This window comes from Carcharodon carcharias, chromosome 8 (assembly GCF_017639515.1).
Source record: "Carcharodon carcharias isolate sCarCar2 chromosome 8, sCarCar2.pri, whole genome shotgun sequence".
Lineage (NCBI taxonomy): Eukaryota > Metazoa > Chordata > Chondrichthyes > Lamniformes > Lamnidae > Carcharodon > Carcharodon carcharias.
The window spans coordinates 149,733,425-149,750,656 of NC_054474.1; the positions used below are offsets into that span (position 1 = coordinate 149,733,425).

Here is a 17,232-nt window from a genome sequence, read left to right on the forward strand (position 1 = left end):
CGCACACACCTGGTCCCTCACACACAGAGGCACACCCACAGCCCAGTGATTCTGAACCAGTGGACCCTCTGGCTGGGGAAAGTTAACGAAAACACTTTTCATACAATTCAACTGCACAGCTTTTGCAGGAAGCTGGAGCTCCAACAGGTGACATCACAGGGTACTGGACGCCAAGTTTAAGAGGCTTCACAGCAGCATGAAGCCCAGCTGCTTCTCCAATGGGAAAGGCAGAGAGGGGGATAGATCACACTCCGCTTAGCTCCCAGTAGCTCTCAGAGCAACAGCTGGAGTAAGAGGAGACTGGGTCCCATTAATAAATTAGTCCCATGGCAGGAGGGAGCTGCCTTTTCACAAACCATCCATACAGATAACCCTGCATCCTCCCAATCACTGCCATCAAACAAAAAGCCCGACTGAACTTAACCAAACGTTAACATTCAACAGAAGGAAACTAAATCAAGAGATTACTATGCTGGGGTATCGATAAATCGTTCCAGTCCTTGTGGTGCCCACAACTCATGGAAAGCCTCAAAAGTCAATCTGCAGGTACAGCGATGATTAGGAAGGTAAATGGAATGTTGGTGTTTATTGAAAGGGGAATGGAATATAAAAGTAGGGATGTTTTGCTACAGTTGTACAGGGCATCAGTGAGACCACATGCAGAGTAGCGTGTGCAGTTTTGGTCTCCTTATTTAAGAAAGGACATATTTGCATTAGAAGCAGTGCAGAGAAGGTTCACTCGGCTGATTTCTGGGTTGAAGGAAAGGTTGGGCAGACTGGGCCTGTATCCATTGGAGTTTAGAAGATCTTACTGGATCACTCTGTATTAAAGCATTGAATCGAGATGAAGAGAGACCGGAGAAGCTGGGATTTGTTCTCCTTAGAGCAGAGAAAGATTTAATAGGAATGTTCAAAATTATGAAGGGTGTTGACAGAGTGATCTTACTGAAACATCTAAGGTCCTCAGGGGACTTGATAGGGTGGATGCTGAGAGGATGTTTCCTCTTGAGAGACATGAGAACTAGGTGGCACAGTTTAAAAGTAAGGGGTCTCCCAGTTAAGATGGAAATGATAATTTTTTTTTCTCTCCAAATGTCGGAAGTCTTTGGAACTCACTTCCCCAGAGAGCGATGGAGGCAGGGTCATTGAATATTTTTAAGGCTGAGGTAAGCCAAGAACCTATGGGTATGGGGATCAGGCAGGAAGGTGAAGTTGAGGCCATAATCAAGTCAGCCATGATCGTATTGAATGGCGGAGCAAGTTCGAGGGGCCGGATGACCTACTCCTGCTCCTAATTCGTACGTTTGTATTAAAGCATTGAATCGAGATGAAGAGAGACCGGAGAAGCTGGGATTTGTTCTCCTTAGAGCAGAGAAAGATTTAATAGGAATGTTCAAAATTATGAAGGGTGTTGACAGAGTAAATAAGGAGAAACTGTTTCCAGTGGCAGGAGGGTCGGCAACCAGAGGGACACAGATTGAAGAGAATCGGGAAAAGAACCAGAGGGGGAGATGAAGAGAATTTAGGTTTTTTTTTTAAAACATAGCAAGTTATGATGAACTGGAAAGTGCCGTCAGAAAGGATAGTGGAAGCAGGTTCAATAATAACTTGCAACATCATCAGCAACTTCCAGTTATATAGCGCCTTTAATCCCAAGACAATCCACAGGAGCGATTATCAAATAAAATCGACACCGAGTCGCATAAGGAGATATTAGGGTAGATAACCAAGAGTGGTCAAAGGGGGAAATTTTAAGGAGCATCTCAGAGGAGGGAGATGATGAGATGTGGACAGGTTTAGGGGGGTGATACTGAACGCTCAGGACCTCAGCAGCTGGAGGCATGGACACAAAATGGTGGAGAGATTGAAATCAGTTTGTACAAGAGGCGAGAATTAGAGGAGCACAGAGATCTCCAGAGGTTGTGGGGCTGGAGGAGATTACAGAGATGGTGGCAGCGCAGACCATGGAGGGACTTGAAAATTTAAAAACTTTGGCATTCCTCAACTGGGAGCCAAGGTAGGTCATCAAGCACAGGGGGTGATGGGTGAACCGGACTCGGTGTGAATTAAGACACAGGCGGCAGAGCTTTGAATGACCTCAAATTTACAGAGGGTGGAAAATGGAAGGGCAGCCAGGAGTGTGCTGGAATAGTCAAATCTAGAGGTAACAAAAGCATGGCTGCAGGTTTACAACAGATGTGCTGAGGCAGGAGCAGAATCGGGCCAAATTACAGAGGCAGCCTTAGCATTGACATGGACATGTGGTTGGAAGCTCATCTCCGCTAAGTACAACACCAAGGCTAGTTCAGTTCAGTTACCAGGGAGGGATGGAGTTGGTAGCTGAGCTTATGGTGGAGACTGGAGGCAATGGTTTCAGTCTCCCAATATTTAACTAGACGAAATTTCTGCCCATCCAGCACTGGACGCGGTTGAAAATTTTGCAACAGTGGAGGAGTCGAGAGAGGTGGAGGTGAGGTAGAGCTGGCTGGCGTCAGCGTGCATGTAAAAACGAATACAGTGCCGAGTGGCGGGGGGCAGCATGTAGGCGAGAAATAGGAGGGGCCAAGAATAGATCCTCAGGGAACACTGGAGGTAACGGCGTGGGAGCAGGAAGAGAGGTCATTGCAGGTGATTCTCTGGCTACGATTAGATCGATAAGAACAGATCCAGGTGAGAGCAGTCCCACCCAGCTGGACAACATTGTAAAGGTGTCGGAGGAGGATGGTGTGGTCAAACTGTGTCAGAGGCTGCAGACTGGTCAAGAGGATGAGGAGGGAAAGTTTACTTTTGTCACAGTCACAGGGGATGCCATTTGTGACTTTGATAAGGACTGTTTCTGTACTGTGGCTTGGGCAGAAACCCGACTGGAGGATTCAAACATGGAGTTTTGGGAATCATGGACACAGACTTGAGAAGTGAAAACACATTCAGGATTTTAGAAAAGAAACAGGTCGAAGATGGGACAGTTGTTTGCAAGGATAGAGGGAATTGGATAAGTATTTGAAAAAGAAACATTTGCAAGCTCCTTCCCCAAGGAGTAGGGCAGTGAAACTAATCAGGTAGCTCCTGCAAAGAGCCAGATCAGGTACAATGGGCTGAATGGCCTCCAACACATGCTATAAGATTGCACAAAAAGCCAAAACTTCAACAGCACCTTCCAAACCTGTGACCCCACCCCCACCACGACCTTTAGGAACACATTCACCACAGACTGCAGTGGTTCAAAAGACTTCTCAACAGCTAAGATTGGGCAATAAATACTGGCCTTGCCATGATACGCACATTCCAAAAATTAAAGCGTTAAAAAAAAATCTTGAATCCTCGAGCCAGTATTTTGCACTAATCTTACTGTGCGTGTGAACCCTGATACCTCACCCTGCTGGTCTTAGTGTCTCTCCCTGGAACCTTTTCTAATGACATGGCCAGCACCAGCTATTAATTGTAGCTCTTTACAAGTCAGCCTGGTGGTGACTCCCCTGTTATCACTGAACATACCAATGGAAGCTGGGAACTCTCACCCAACAGAAGAAATGCTGGAAGCAAAAGATGAGATCACTAGATAGAAATGAGAAAGGCCATGAGAATAACCAACATTAGCTCATCCACTCGAAGCCCCCATACAGTAGCCAACCAAAGAATTACAGAACTTTCACTTCCATTACCTACGGCCTGTTCCATGTCAATCACTACATCTGAAGGACTTCACACAGTCACGGCTCAGTGGGTTAACCCTCTTTTGTCACGGAGCCAGAGATTTGTGGCTGAAGACCCACTCCACGAGGTTTAAACACATAATCTAGGCTGACAGGCCCAGTGCCAATACTGAGGGAGTGCTGCAAACTGCTGAGGGGTGGGGATCGGGGGGAACGGGGACTGAGGTAGCGACGCACTGCCTGCGAGTGAGGTCCGAGGGAGCACTGCAATGTCGGGGAGGGGGGTCAGGACCAATGGAAGCACTGCACTGCCGGTTTGGGCCGGGGATGTGGGGGGTGTGGTGGTCTGTGAGAGAGGTGCCATACTGCCCAGGATGGAGCGAGTGGGGGAACCAATGGATCGCCACACTACTGGTGGGGGTGGGGTTCGGGACTGAAGGTGTGCTGCCTTGTCAGAGATGCCATCTTTCAGACAAGATGCCCTCTCAGGTGTACATAAAAGATCCCACGACAACCTACAGAGGAGCAGTTGGGGAGATCTCCCTGGTATCCTGGCCGATATTTATCAGGGATGATATTGGTTGTAAAGTGGTTTGAGACATCTAGAAATTGGGAAAGATACCACATAAATGGGAGTGCTTTCTTTAATTTGGTATCGAGACACAGGGTGGGCAACATTCAGAGTTTTTCAAGTGATGATAACAATTGAAATACCTTGAGGGAGTTGTCAGCATTATCGCATCGAAAGGCAGTGGAATTGCTGAGCCAGTAACTGCTCCTGAACTGTCACCATCATTGAGGCCGTCAGCGTTCACTGTTTAAACAAACGCACACCTGCTGCCATTCTTTCCTGAAGATGCTGCTTAAAAGACTGACCTGAAATGTTAACTCTGTTTTTTCTCTCACCGCAGAAGCTGTCAGACCTGCTGAGTATTTCCCGCATTTCTCCACTTTTAACTCTGAGCAGCTATACCTGGTACCAGTAACTGGGAGGCCATGCGCTGGAGAAGGGTAGGATCTGGATACATGCTGCAAAATTCCTTACACAGTGAGTGAGGAAAATCATGACAAGCATGAAAGTGTAAACAGAAGCAGAAACGGGCCAAATTAACTGGAGCCCCTCGCTGCATTGTCAAGTGGCATGTCAAGAGGGGCCTGACAGAATGTCCGTTCACACTATCAACCAGGGAAAAGTGGGAAGCACAGAAGTCAGAGAGGGAGGGGGGGAAATTCCTGACAATGCACATCAGCAGAGCTGGAGTAACTGCACAGTCCAGATTTAAGTTCCAGATCCTCACTGGATACGTGTGGTGATCTGATTACTTGACAAACACTGCCATCTAGTGGAAAACCTAGGAACAGCACAGCACACAGTTGCAGCAAGGGGCTTAGGAAGCAGATTTGCTGATTCGCTTCCTGCACCCACACACAGGGATATTAAGTCGTGGTTACCTGTTCCATAGTCTATTCTTGTTGGGTTTCCCACGGATTCCTTTAAATACACTGCAGCCTCGACAACAGCAGCACTCAACTCGCGGGGAATCACATTGGAAACCAAGTTCTCAGCCTCCTGTGACAAGAAAGGAAATCAGTGCAAGTGCTGGGATCTCATGAGGCAGACTCGCCCCACCCCAGTCCCCTTACAGCTCGGGACAACCTCAAAATCCACCCCCCACCCACCCAACAACGTCCCCCAACCTCCCACACTAGGAAACAGCACAAGAAAGCAACTTTCCCATGGGACAGGGCACAGGGGCCGCAAGTTCTGGATGAATTTCTAACAAGCCTTTGTGTTACTTCGCGTCTACATTAGAGAAGATTCAGCTTTCTTTTCCGCACCAAAGTCTCCATTCTTCACAGGGCAGCCTGGACCATCGGCGTCACCAGACTATTTGACTACAGGAGGCACTGCTCCCCAAACCCTACCCTCTACTCACCAGGCACTGTGCTTCCAGAGCCAGGTGAGTGGGAAATCTGTGATTTTCCATGCCTGAGACTCAGCATAAACTGGAGACTGAGATTAGACATTGTCTTTGCCAGTGAACTACCATACGGGGGTGGGGGGGGAGACAGACTGGAGGGAGTTACAGAGTGAGACAGACACATTAAGAAAAACATCTTAGACAATATAAAATAAGTGGTACAATTCTTATGGGTGTGCAGGAGCTGAGGGACCTGGGTGTATATGTGCATAAGTCCTTGAAGATGGCAGGATGGTTGGAAAGAGCAGTTAATAAAGCATATGGTATCCTGGGCTTTATTAATAGGGGTATTAGAGTACAAAACCAGGGAGGTTATGCTGAGCTAATATAAGACACTGGTTAGGCCTCAGCTGGCGTATTGTGCACAGTTCTGGTCGCCACACTGTAGGGAGAATGTGAACGCATTGGAGAGAGTGCATAAGAGGTTTACGAGAATGGTTCCAGGGATGAGACACTTCAGTTATGAGGAAAGATAGGAGAAGTTGGGACTGTTTTCCTTGGAGAGGAGAAGGCTAAGAGGAGATTTGATAGAGGTGTTCAAAATCATGAGGGGGCTGGACAGAGTAGATAGGGAGAAACTGTTCCCACTCGTCAAGGAATCAAGAACAAGAGGGCACAGATTTCAAGTGATTTTCAAAAGAAGCAAATGCGACCTGAGAAAAAACTTTTTCACACAACAAGTGGTTCGGGTCTGGTATGCACTGCCTGGAAGTGTGGACGAGGCAGGTTCAATTGAGGCATTCAAGAGGGTATTGGATAATTATTTGAATAGAAACAACATGCAGAGTTACAGGGAAAAAGCAGGAGACTGGTCCTAAGTCATAATACTCATTTGGAGAGCCAGTACGGACACGATGGGCCGAATGGCCTCCTTCTGCATCGAAACAATTCTGTGATCATAAACTTAATGGCCAATCATCGAGATAGCAACTATTTCTGTCCTGACACAAATTAAACAGTGAACACAAAATGGATTCAATCCTTACTCGTCCACACAGGAAATAAAACCACACGATATCCAGCTGCTTCGTGAAGTATGTCCCTTGGTTTCTGCACCTACTCAGTGTCCAATCCACATGTCGATCAATGTTTTTAATGAAGAACTGAGTAAATTTGCTTTTCGCCAGTTTAAATCTAACAGAACTGTCTCTCTGCTGCATCATTGCACCCCCTGCCCCGCACCACCCCCCCAACCCCCACCCCCAACAAGGCCACGTTCCCACCTCCAAAAATAAAACCCGTGTACTTTTTAAATTTGAATTGGTAAAATTTGCTTTTATGAAAAGGATTTAATAGTGAGACACTCTCTTTAAAGCTTCCGCCTAGTTGCAACTGTTCTGACACCATACCTTCTCGAGCTTGCCGTACCAAGTGCGAAATGCCTTGTTACCGAATCGGGAAGGCTGGTCGACCGGGGGCGTCTCGTCGATCCACCTGTCCAGTGTGTTCAGGAGTAAAATCAGTTTCTCCACCGGCTGCAGATGGAAACATAAGGGAGGTGAGAGCACCTCTCCCTGCACATCACACAAAACAGAAAGAAAAGTATAAATCTGCATTTCCACATCTTTCATGACCCCAAGATGCCCCAGGGCACTTTACAGCCAATGATGCACTTTTGAAGTGCAGCCAATTGGGCACAGCAAGCTCCCAAAAACCCACAATGTGATAATGACCAGATAATCTGGTTTTAGGTAATGTTGGTTGAGGGATAAATATTGGTCAGGGCACCACAGAGAACTGCCCTGCTCTTCTTTGAAACAGTACCATGGGCTCTCCGACTCCACTTGAGGGCAGATGGGGTTTAATATCTCATTTGAACAAGGCAGGGTTGGAGACCAGTTGTTTATACAGAATTAAGTTAACTCAGTGCTCTTCCTACCTATGACAGATTCAGACAGCATCACAGAATCGCACAATGCAGAGGCGCCCTTCGGCCCATCGAGTCTGCACCGACACATGAGAAACACCTGACCTACCTACCTAATCCCCTTTACCAGCACTTGGCCCATAGCCTTGAATGTTATGACGTGCCAAGTGCTCATCCAGGTACTTTTTAAAGGATGTGCACAGTTCTGGGCACCACACTAGAGGAAGGATGTGAACGCATCGGAAAGAGTGAAGAAGAGGTTTAAGACTCAGACGAGTCACTCACATTCAACATACATGCAGATTGAGGCAACTCCTCAGTGCCACACATCTTTAAGTCTGCTCTGGTGAAAAGGCTCACAGGAGTCAGGATAATCTTATTCTGGACAGTTTTGAAAGCAAGCCACTGGAGTCTCCCAGTGGAAGCTAGTTCTCTGGAAAGGCAATGGAAAGAGGGAAATTAGCCACTTGAACAGACCAGGAGCGTGTCTGAAGGTGCTCAATATCCACAGATTAAGTTCTCGGTCTCCTCCACACAGGTCCTTCACTGTCGCTAGGTCAAAATCCTGGAACTCCCTCCCTAACAGCACTGTGGGTGTACCTACACCGTATGGACTGCAGTGGATTCAAGAAGGCAGCTCACCACCACCTTCTCAAGGGCAATTAGGGATGGGCAATAAATGCTGGCCCAGCCAGTGAAACCCACATCCGCGAAAGAATAAACAAAAAGGTCATGGGCTCTATCTCCACTCCAGGGACTTGAGCATAAAATCCAGGCCGACACTCCTGGTGCAGTACTGAAGGAGTGATGTAATGCCTAAACATAGGAACAGGAGTAGGCTATTCGGCCCATCAAACCTGCTGCGCCATTCAAACAGCTCATGGCTGATCATCTACCTCAGTGCCACTTTCCCATGCTATCTCCATAACCCTTGATGTCTCTAGTCTCCATAAATCTATCAATTTTGGCCCTGAACATGCTCAATGACTGAGCTTCCACAGCCCTCTGGGCTGGAAAATTTGAGAGATTCACCACTCTCTGACTGAAGAAACTACACCTCATCTCAGTCTTAAATGGCCTGCGCCTTGTCCTGAGATTGTGTCCCCTGGTTCTAGACTCACCAGCCAGGGGAAACATCCTATCCACATCTACCCTGTCACACCCTGTAAGAATTTTGTAAGTTTCAGTGTGACCACCTCTCATTCTTCGAAACTCTAGAGAATACAGGCCCCATTTCCTCAATCTCTCCTGTTGGATGTGCCGGCTTTTGGATGAGACATTAAACCAAGGCCACATTTTCCTCTTGAGTGTATCTAAAAGAGTCCACATCCACTATTTTGAAGAGGAGTTCTCCACAGTGTATTGACCAACATTTATTCCACAACCAACATCACAAAACAGGTTATCCAGACGTTATCACATCACTGTTGTGGAATCTTGCTGTGTGCAAATTGGCTGCCACTTTTCCTACATTACAACAGTGAAGTATTTCATTTTGTGTAAAGTGCTTTGAGACGATCTGAAGTTGTGAAAGGTGCTGTATAAATAGGCGTCCTTTCTTGGATATAAGTTACCTGATTTTATGTCTCAGCCAAATAACAAACTCCTTCCTTACCCGAGAAGATTACCTGATATTAAGAACTGCAATGCATCCTGCCGGGGCAATGTAGTGTATACTGGTGTGTGTCTAAATTCTCCTAAACAGTGAACTGCTAATCTCAACAGCACTGTGGGGAGACAAAAGGAAGCAGAGGGAGGGAACCAAAAAGGCAGATGGGCCACCTTCCCCTATGTCCTCAGAAAGTCTGTGGCACTCACAGAGGAGCAGGATGGAGATCAGGGTCCTCTCAGCCAGATGGGAATCTCCACCAACTGATAAAAGATCAGAAGACATGAAATTCTTGTACCAGCTCTTAACAGCCACTTACATTCCAAATCCTATCTAATCTAATTCTCAGATCAACAGTGCTTAAACTGGAATAGGGATAGGGGCAAAATTACAGCTCTAGTTCCTCCAGCTGCCTGGGCCCTAAGCTCTAAAATTCCCTCCCTAAACTTCTCCATCTCTCTCTTTCCTCCTTTAAAACACTCCTTAAAACCACCCTCTTTAGCCATGTTTTGGGTCACCTGTTCCAATATTCTCTTCTTTGGCCCAGTGCGAAACGTTTGCCTGATTTCGTACCCGCGATGCACTTTGGAGCATTATACTACAGTAAAGGCACTATATAAATGCAAGTTTTTCCTGTAGTTTGTTAAAACCCTTCCACCGCAGCCCACCACATTATAGCCCAGTGAAGAACATGTGGAAATAGGCTTTTTATATAAGTAGAGGTTATTATGTCAGCAGAACCTCAGCCGTATATCCTACCTCCGAGGTTTTATAGTCGCATGTGAGCTTTTTCCCCTTCACACTCTCATTCAGCGTCAGAACAAACCCAACATAATCAGCGTAGGCCTGGAGGGAGAGAGATTGCTTAATCACAGAACACGGCAAAGCTTTGAGTAAGTTCAGATTTAAACTCACATCCTGTTTTAAATTATTTTTAAATACTTAACTGGATAAGTGCAGCTCCAACAACACTCAAGAAGTTCAATGCCATTCAGGTAAAAGCAGCCCACATGATCAGTACTCCATCCACAAACTCAAACATTCACTCCTTCCACCACCAGTGACACAGTAGTAGCAGTGTGTGTACCATCTGCAAGATGCACTGCAGCAACTTGTCAAGGCTCCTTCGACAGCAACTTCCAAACCTGTGACCTCTACCACCTAGAAGGACAAGGGCAGCGGGTACATGGGAACACCACCACCTGCAAATTCCCCTCCAAGTCACTCACCATCCTGACTTGGAAATATATCACTGTTCCTTCACTGTCACTGGGTCAAAATCCTAGAAGTCTCTCCCAACAGCCACTGCATGCCATCAAATACACTTCACACTCTAGTCACAGAAACATATATGGGCTGTACATAGGGTCACAACTGAACTGTTCAAAGATTTGGAAGACTCCAAAGCACGAAAATCCTTCACTTGTTACGTTCCACTGAATAAATAGTAAGTGGATGAATGCAAGCAGACTCCACACGTTACCAATGAATTCTATACCTCAGGAAGGAGGCCAGTCAGCCTGTGCTGGCTCATTGAAAGAGCTGTCCAATTAGCACCATTCTCCTGCTCGTTTCCCCATAGCCCTGCATAGATTTCATTTTCAAATATTTATCCAAATCCCTTTTCAAAGTTACTATGGAATCTGCTTCTAACGCCCTTTCAGTATTCAGTTCACAGGACTCGGAACACAAAACCTCTGCTTCTTTGGCCGGCGACCTTAAATCAGCGGAAGGAACCCTTCATAATTTTGAACATCTTTATTAAATCATACCTTAACTCTTTTCCGTTCTAAGGATATTACTGAGGCATTATTCCCCAAGACACAAAGGTTGGCACTCAGAGGCCCATGACAATAACGCAGGAATATACAGGGCATCTCAAAGCAAAGTGGATTCTTGATCAGCAAGGGGGTGAAAGGTTATCGGGGGTAGGCGGGAATGTGAAGTTGAGGTTACTATCAGATCAGCCACGATCTCACTGAATGGGGGAGCAGGTTCGAGGGGCCGAGTGGCCTACTCCCGCTCCTAATTCATACGTTCGTTTGTTATAACCAATGAAGTTTTTCTGACGAGCAGTTCCTGCTGTAATGTGGGGGAGACAACAGCAAATTTACACACAGCACGCTCCCAAAAACAGCCAAGTGACAACGACCAAACTATCTTGTTTTTTGATATTGGGTGAGGAAAAAATATTGCCCAGGACACCAGGGAGAACTCTCCCCAGCTCTTCTTCAAAATAGTGACAGTGCGATCCTTTACATCCACCCAAGAGGACAGCAGGGGCCTGGGTTTAACATCTCTTCCAAAAGATGGCGTTTGCCTCAGGACTAGACTGGGAGTGACAGGCTGGATTTTGGTGCTCCAGACTCTGGACTGGGGATTGAACACTCAACCTTCTGACTCCAAGGCAACAGCACTACCCACTGAGCCACAACCGACTGCTGAGAAAGCTGCCCCTGTAAACTGATGCAAGAAGCATGATGCAGCATGGGTGCATCATTTTTGATGGATAATTAATAACCTGAAACTCAACTCCATCAGCAAAGCCTGGTCACACAAGCTGTTCATTCCAGCTCCCAGAAAACCTCTCACGCCATGTACTCACTGACAGTTCAGTACCTTAGAACGCTTCCACTTCCCCATATCTGGGAACATGTTGATCTCTTTCTTTGGTGCGAAGAAGCTGTGATTGGCGAATGAGATCTGCATCTCCTCTTCGGGGGATGAGCCTGTGCGCACACACACACACACATTGCCATTAAAAAATAGAAGTGGCTTTTCCACAGCATCTTTCACAGACTCTAGACATCTCAAAGCCCTTTACAGTCAAAGTAGTACGTCTTGAAAGTGTGGTCACTATTAATGTAGGAAACATGGCAGCCAATTTAGGCACAGCAAGATCTCACAAACAACAACGTGGTAATGAACAGGTAGTCTGTTTGCTTTTAAAGTGATATTGGTTCAGGGATAAATATCGACCTGGACACCAGAGAGAATTCCCCACTCTTTAAAAAGAAAAAGTACCACAGGATCTTGTACTTTTACCTGATAGCACAGACTCAGTTGAACACCCAAAAGACAGCACCTCCAGTACCGCACTGCGAGTTTTGATCTGGGTTATGTCCCCAAGTCTCAGGAGTGCAACTTAAACCCACGGTCTCCTGTCTCAGAGTCGGGTGTGCTACCCATTGAACCATCACTGACACCAAGGGAACTTCACGGGGGGAAACGTCAGAGGGGGGATAAAAGGTATCCTCAAACAAAAACATACCCATTTATCTTTGCATTCAGCATAGGATCAAACCAATTGCAGATCAGGAGCTGGTTGGGAATACAGACGAGTCCTCCAGGACAGGTGAACAGAAGGGGGAAAAAAGTAGCAAATATGAGTAAGCGAAAAAAAAAAATGAAGGATAGAGAGCTAGAAAGACAAGGAAATAAGAACACAAGTTGCTTTCGATTTTCAGCACAACAAGGTCCAGGCTCCAGGATAGTGAGCGAATGGAATTCGAGTGTTCAGGATAGTCAGTGACACATGGGGGAGAGAGGATACAATTATTTAGAATCTTGGAGATCAAGCAATCCACTCGATGCTAGGATTACTCCTGAACTGGCTCAGTGTGTTGTGACATAGCAGCAGAGGGAAGAGATCCATCTGAACAAAGGACAGCAGCTCCTGTAACACTGACAGCTGGCCTCCTATTAAAAATGTAACAGCACTATCCCATTCAGTCCTTTCAGACGGCAGAAGCAGCTGCCACAGAACAATACGGATGGTGGAAAAGGCGCCTGCAACAAGACACGCAACCGATGCGACAGGGCCGTGGGGATTTAATCAGAGTCCGATCAAGACAAACTAACTTTTACTCAAGTCAGGTAGGTGCAAGTCCAGCCAATGAGTGCTGGGTGAGGTTATTGAACAGTGAAGGAGTTTCAGGTACCCATGAGCCTGCAACTTCCTGGAGGAGTTTATCTTTTTTTAAATTCATTCTCAGGACGTGGGCGTTTCTGGCAAACCCAACATTTATTGCCCATCCTCTAGCTGCTCTTGAGAAGGTGGCGGCTGGCCTTCTCAATGTTACTAGCGAATAGCTTGCTAGATTCAGAGGGCAACTGTGGGGGTCTGCAGTCACATATAGGTCCAGGCTGAGTAAGGATATCAACTTTCTTTCCCTGAAGGACATTACTGAACCAGGTGGGCTTCTAAGGCATTCCAACAGCTTCCTGGTCACTCTTACTGAGGCCAGGCTTTTATAACCAGATTTTTCCCAACTGAATTCAGATTCTCAAAATGCCCACAATGGGATTTGAAGACATAGTCTCTGGATTATTTGTCCGGTAACACAACCACTACACCATCGTACCCTGTAACTACTGAAATATCAATCAGGAGCAGTAATCCTTGCTGCTCGTATACATCAGCTTCAACCTAGAAGTGAAGCCAACTGCATCAATCCCACTGCTGCCTCAACACAGGACTGGGATCAAACATAGACTTCCCTGCTCTCTCTGCCTCAGTGCAAATCCAGGAGGCCCATTCACCCAGTGAGCCATTGGGAAGAGGTTTAAAGAGGAAGAATCAGGCAGGAGAAGGCTGTGATCTGGAACACGCTGCCTGAAAGGGCGATGGAAACAGATTTAACAGGAACTTTCCAACGGGAACTGGATAAATACTTGAAAAGGAAAAATTGCAGGCCCGTGGGGAAAGAGTGGGGGAGTGGAAAGTGGGACGAGTTGGATGGGTCGTTCAGTGCTATTTCAATGAGAGATAAATAAATCCCAGTGCAGAAGCTGACACAGAGAATGAGAGTCAGGGACCCATCACTCAATCAGCAGAGAGATGCTGAGTGCCATCCTGCCAGGCTCTGCTGGTGAGTCCAGTTTAAGTCCTGGTCTGAGGGCAATCACTTCAAGTTAATAGATGCAAAAGTGTAAATGCGATAGATTTCTTTCATAAAATGATTGGCCTCCTGCTATGCTCTTTCAGCCCATCATACCAAGGCAACTCTTTGAAAGAGCTATCCAATTCTTCCCAATCCCTTACTCAATTCCCCATAATCCTGCAAATTTGTCCCTTTCAATAATTTATCTCATTCTGTTGCCACCATCCTTTAAGGCAGTGCATTCCAGATCGGCGTAAAGAAAATTTCCTGGTCTCTTGATGGTTCTATTGTCTATTCACTTCAATCTGTCCCCTCTGGTTACTGACCCTCCTGCCAGTGGAAATTGTTTCTTCTTATATACTCCATCAAACTTGAAGGTATCATCAACAGTGCTATCGAGCAGCACTTACTCAGCAATAACCTGCTCACTGACGCTCAGTTTAGGTTCCACCAGGGCCACTCATCTCCTGACTCATTACAGCCTTGGTTCAAACATAGACAAAAGAGCTGAACACCAGAGGGGAGGCGAGAGTGACTGCCCTTGACATCAAGGCAGCATTTGACCAAGGGTGGCATCAAGGAGCCCTAGCAAAACTGGAGCCAATGGGAATCAGGGGAAAACTTTCCACTGGTTGGAGTCATACCTAGCACAAAGGAAGATGGTTGTGGTTGTTGGAGGTCAATCGTTGCAGTCCCTGGACTTTGCTGCAGGAGTTCCTCAGGATAGTGTCCTAGGCCCAACCATTTTCAGCTGCTTCATCAATGACCTTCCATCATAAGGTCAGAAGTGGGATGTTTGCTGATGATTGCACAATGTTCAGCACCCTTTGTAACTCCCCAGATACTGAAGCCAACCATGTCCCCTTGACATTCAATGGCATTACCATCACTGAATCCCCCACTATTAACATCCTGGGGGTTACCTTTGACCAATAACTGAACTGGACTAGCCATATGAATACTGTGGCTACAAGAGCAGGACAGAGGCTGGGCAATTCTGTGACAAGTGCCTCACCTCCTGACTCCCCAAAGCCTGTCCATCTACAAGGCACAAGTCAGGAGTGTGCTGGCAGATGTAAATAAGATGTTTCTTCTAGCTGGTGATCCAGAGGGAAGAGTCTCAGAATAAGGAGCAGGCCATTTAAGACTGAGATGAGCAGTAGTTTCTTCAGTCAGAATCTTTGGAATTCTCCAGTCCAGAGGGCTTTGGAAGCTCAGTCACTGAGCATGTTCAAGACCAAAATCGAAAGATTTCTCATTACTAATGACACCAAGGGATACGGGGATAGCGTGAGAAAGTGGCATTGAGGTAAATGATCAGCCATGAGCTAATTGAATGGCGGAGCAGACTCGAGAGGCTGAATAACCTACTCTTGCTTCAATGTTCCTACGCTCCACTTGCATGGATGAGTGCAGCTCCAACAACACTCAACATGTTCAACACCATCCAAGACAAAGCAGCCCACTTGATTGGCAGCCCATCCAAAATCATTCACTTCCTCCATCACCAACGCACAGTGGCAGCAGTGTGTACCATCTACAAGATGCACTGCAGCAACTCACCAAGGCCTCTTAGACAGCAATTTCCAAACCCACGACCTCTACCACCTAGAAGGACCAGGGCAACAGATTCATGGAAAGACCACCACCTGCAAGGTCCCCTCCAAGCCACACGCCATCTGACTTAGAAGTATATCACTGTTCCTTCACTGTCACTGGGTCAAAATCCTGGAACTCTCTTCCTAACACCACTGTGGGTGTAAATACACTCCATGGACTGCAGCGGTTCAAGAAGGCAGCTCACCACCACTTTCTCAAGGGCAGCTAGGGATGGGCAATAAATTCTGGCCCAGCCAACAACACCCATGCCCTGTGAAAGAATTAAAAAAACAATTTTGAAAGAAATTTCAGAAAACAACATTTTGGGGTACAGTATGAGGGTTATTTGAGACATGAAGTGTGGTGAGGGGAGCGTGTTTGGGAGGAACAGGTGATTTTGGACCTGTAGTTCCCAAAACTCTCCACCACTGGGGGTTTTCTTCCCCTGATGTCTGGGTCCACTGTAGGCTCGTTGATAGAGATTGGTCACTGTGATTGGTCAATAACTCCATTATCGCTTTATCAAGCAACTATCAGGATGGTAGAAGGTGAATTTGATGGACCTTAGTCCATTCCAATGTTCCTACAGGACAATCTCACCAAACTACACATACAAAATACAGCTCTCACGTCCCATCTGCAGGACGGGCTGATGGTATGAGCCAACACAGTTCAGATGACTCTCCAATACTGTCAGTGTTTAAGCTAAATTTCAAACAGTTTCCCAATGAGGAAGAGAGAATAACCAAAAGAAAAAGACAGCACCTTTCATACTTTTTGACGTGTTGTCACTGTTGTAATGTAGGATATGTGGCAGCAAGTTTGATTACAGCAGCTTGATGTGTGTGAAGTGATAATGACCAGATGATCCGTTTTTCTGATGTTAATTGAGTTAAGAATGCAGAAATGGGAACAGTTAACCCAGAACACCATAGCAAATTAAATACTGGCTGTAAAAGGGGAACCAGGTCCAAGCTGGTGAAAGGCAAGCTCTGGTTTGTTGTTAGGAAGCACAATTTCATCATGTACAGAGCGGTCAGTACCTGGAATGATCCGGAATTAGGAATCACTCGAGGCAGCCAGCCGCCGTGCTAGGATTTGGGACTCGGCGTTTCAATGGATGAATAAGCGAGAAGGACCTCCACCATCTGAGATTTCCTATGACCTGTGCAATCAGGCTTTCCTGTTTTGAACTGCATTGTGTTAAGTTTTCTTTAAATGGTGCAATGCTTGCTTTACAGACCTATGTGAAGTTAGGCCTGGCTCCATATCCAGCTAATAACACAACCTCTTCCCCCTTGTAGCAACATGTCTCTAAATTACAACAGGTCACTGTGACTGTAAGCTTGAGAAGAAAAATCAGCCAGTGCTCCTACTCCTGCAGTGCAAGACATCTGTAGGGATCAGGTGAGGATAGCACCTCAGCTCCACTGCCCTCCGTCATTGAACAACCTGCAGACACACTGTCTCAGGGTACCTGTAGACCTGTACCCCAGTAAGAGTCAATGCCTTCAGAGAGGGACAGGGAAACAAATTAGCTTTGGGGGGGAAAAAAACAGTCCTACTGTGTCTGACACATAACGATCTAGGGTTTCTGCCACCTTAATTTAACTGGATTCTTCCTCCAAGCTACTCTGTT

General features: G+C 46.4%; 1 protein-coding gene across 1 annotated transcript in view; it reads right to left on the reverse strand.

The window, feature by feature from the left end:
- Positions 1 to 17,232, reverse strand: part of ptpa (protein phosphatase 2 phosphatase activator) — a 42,145-nt gene that overhangs the window by 17,825 nt on the left and 7,088 nt on the right. The window contains exons 2-5 of the mRNA XM_041194461.1: positions 11,731 to 11,840; positions 9,871 to 9,957; positions 6,985 to 7,110; positions 5,106 to 5,223 (exon numbers count right to left, since the gene is read on the reverse strand). Of these exons, the coding sequence (XP_041050395.1) occupies positions 5,106 to 5,223; positions 6,985 to 7,110; positions 9,871 to 9,957; positions 11,731 to 11,840 (441 nt within the window). The remainder of the gene's footprint in view (positions 1 to 5,105; positions 5,224 to 6,984; positions 7,111 to 9,870; positions 9,958 to 11,730; positions 11,841 to 17,232) is intronic.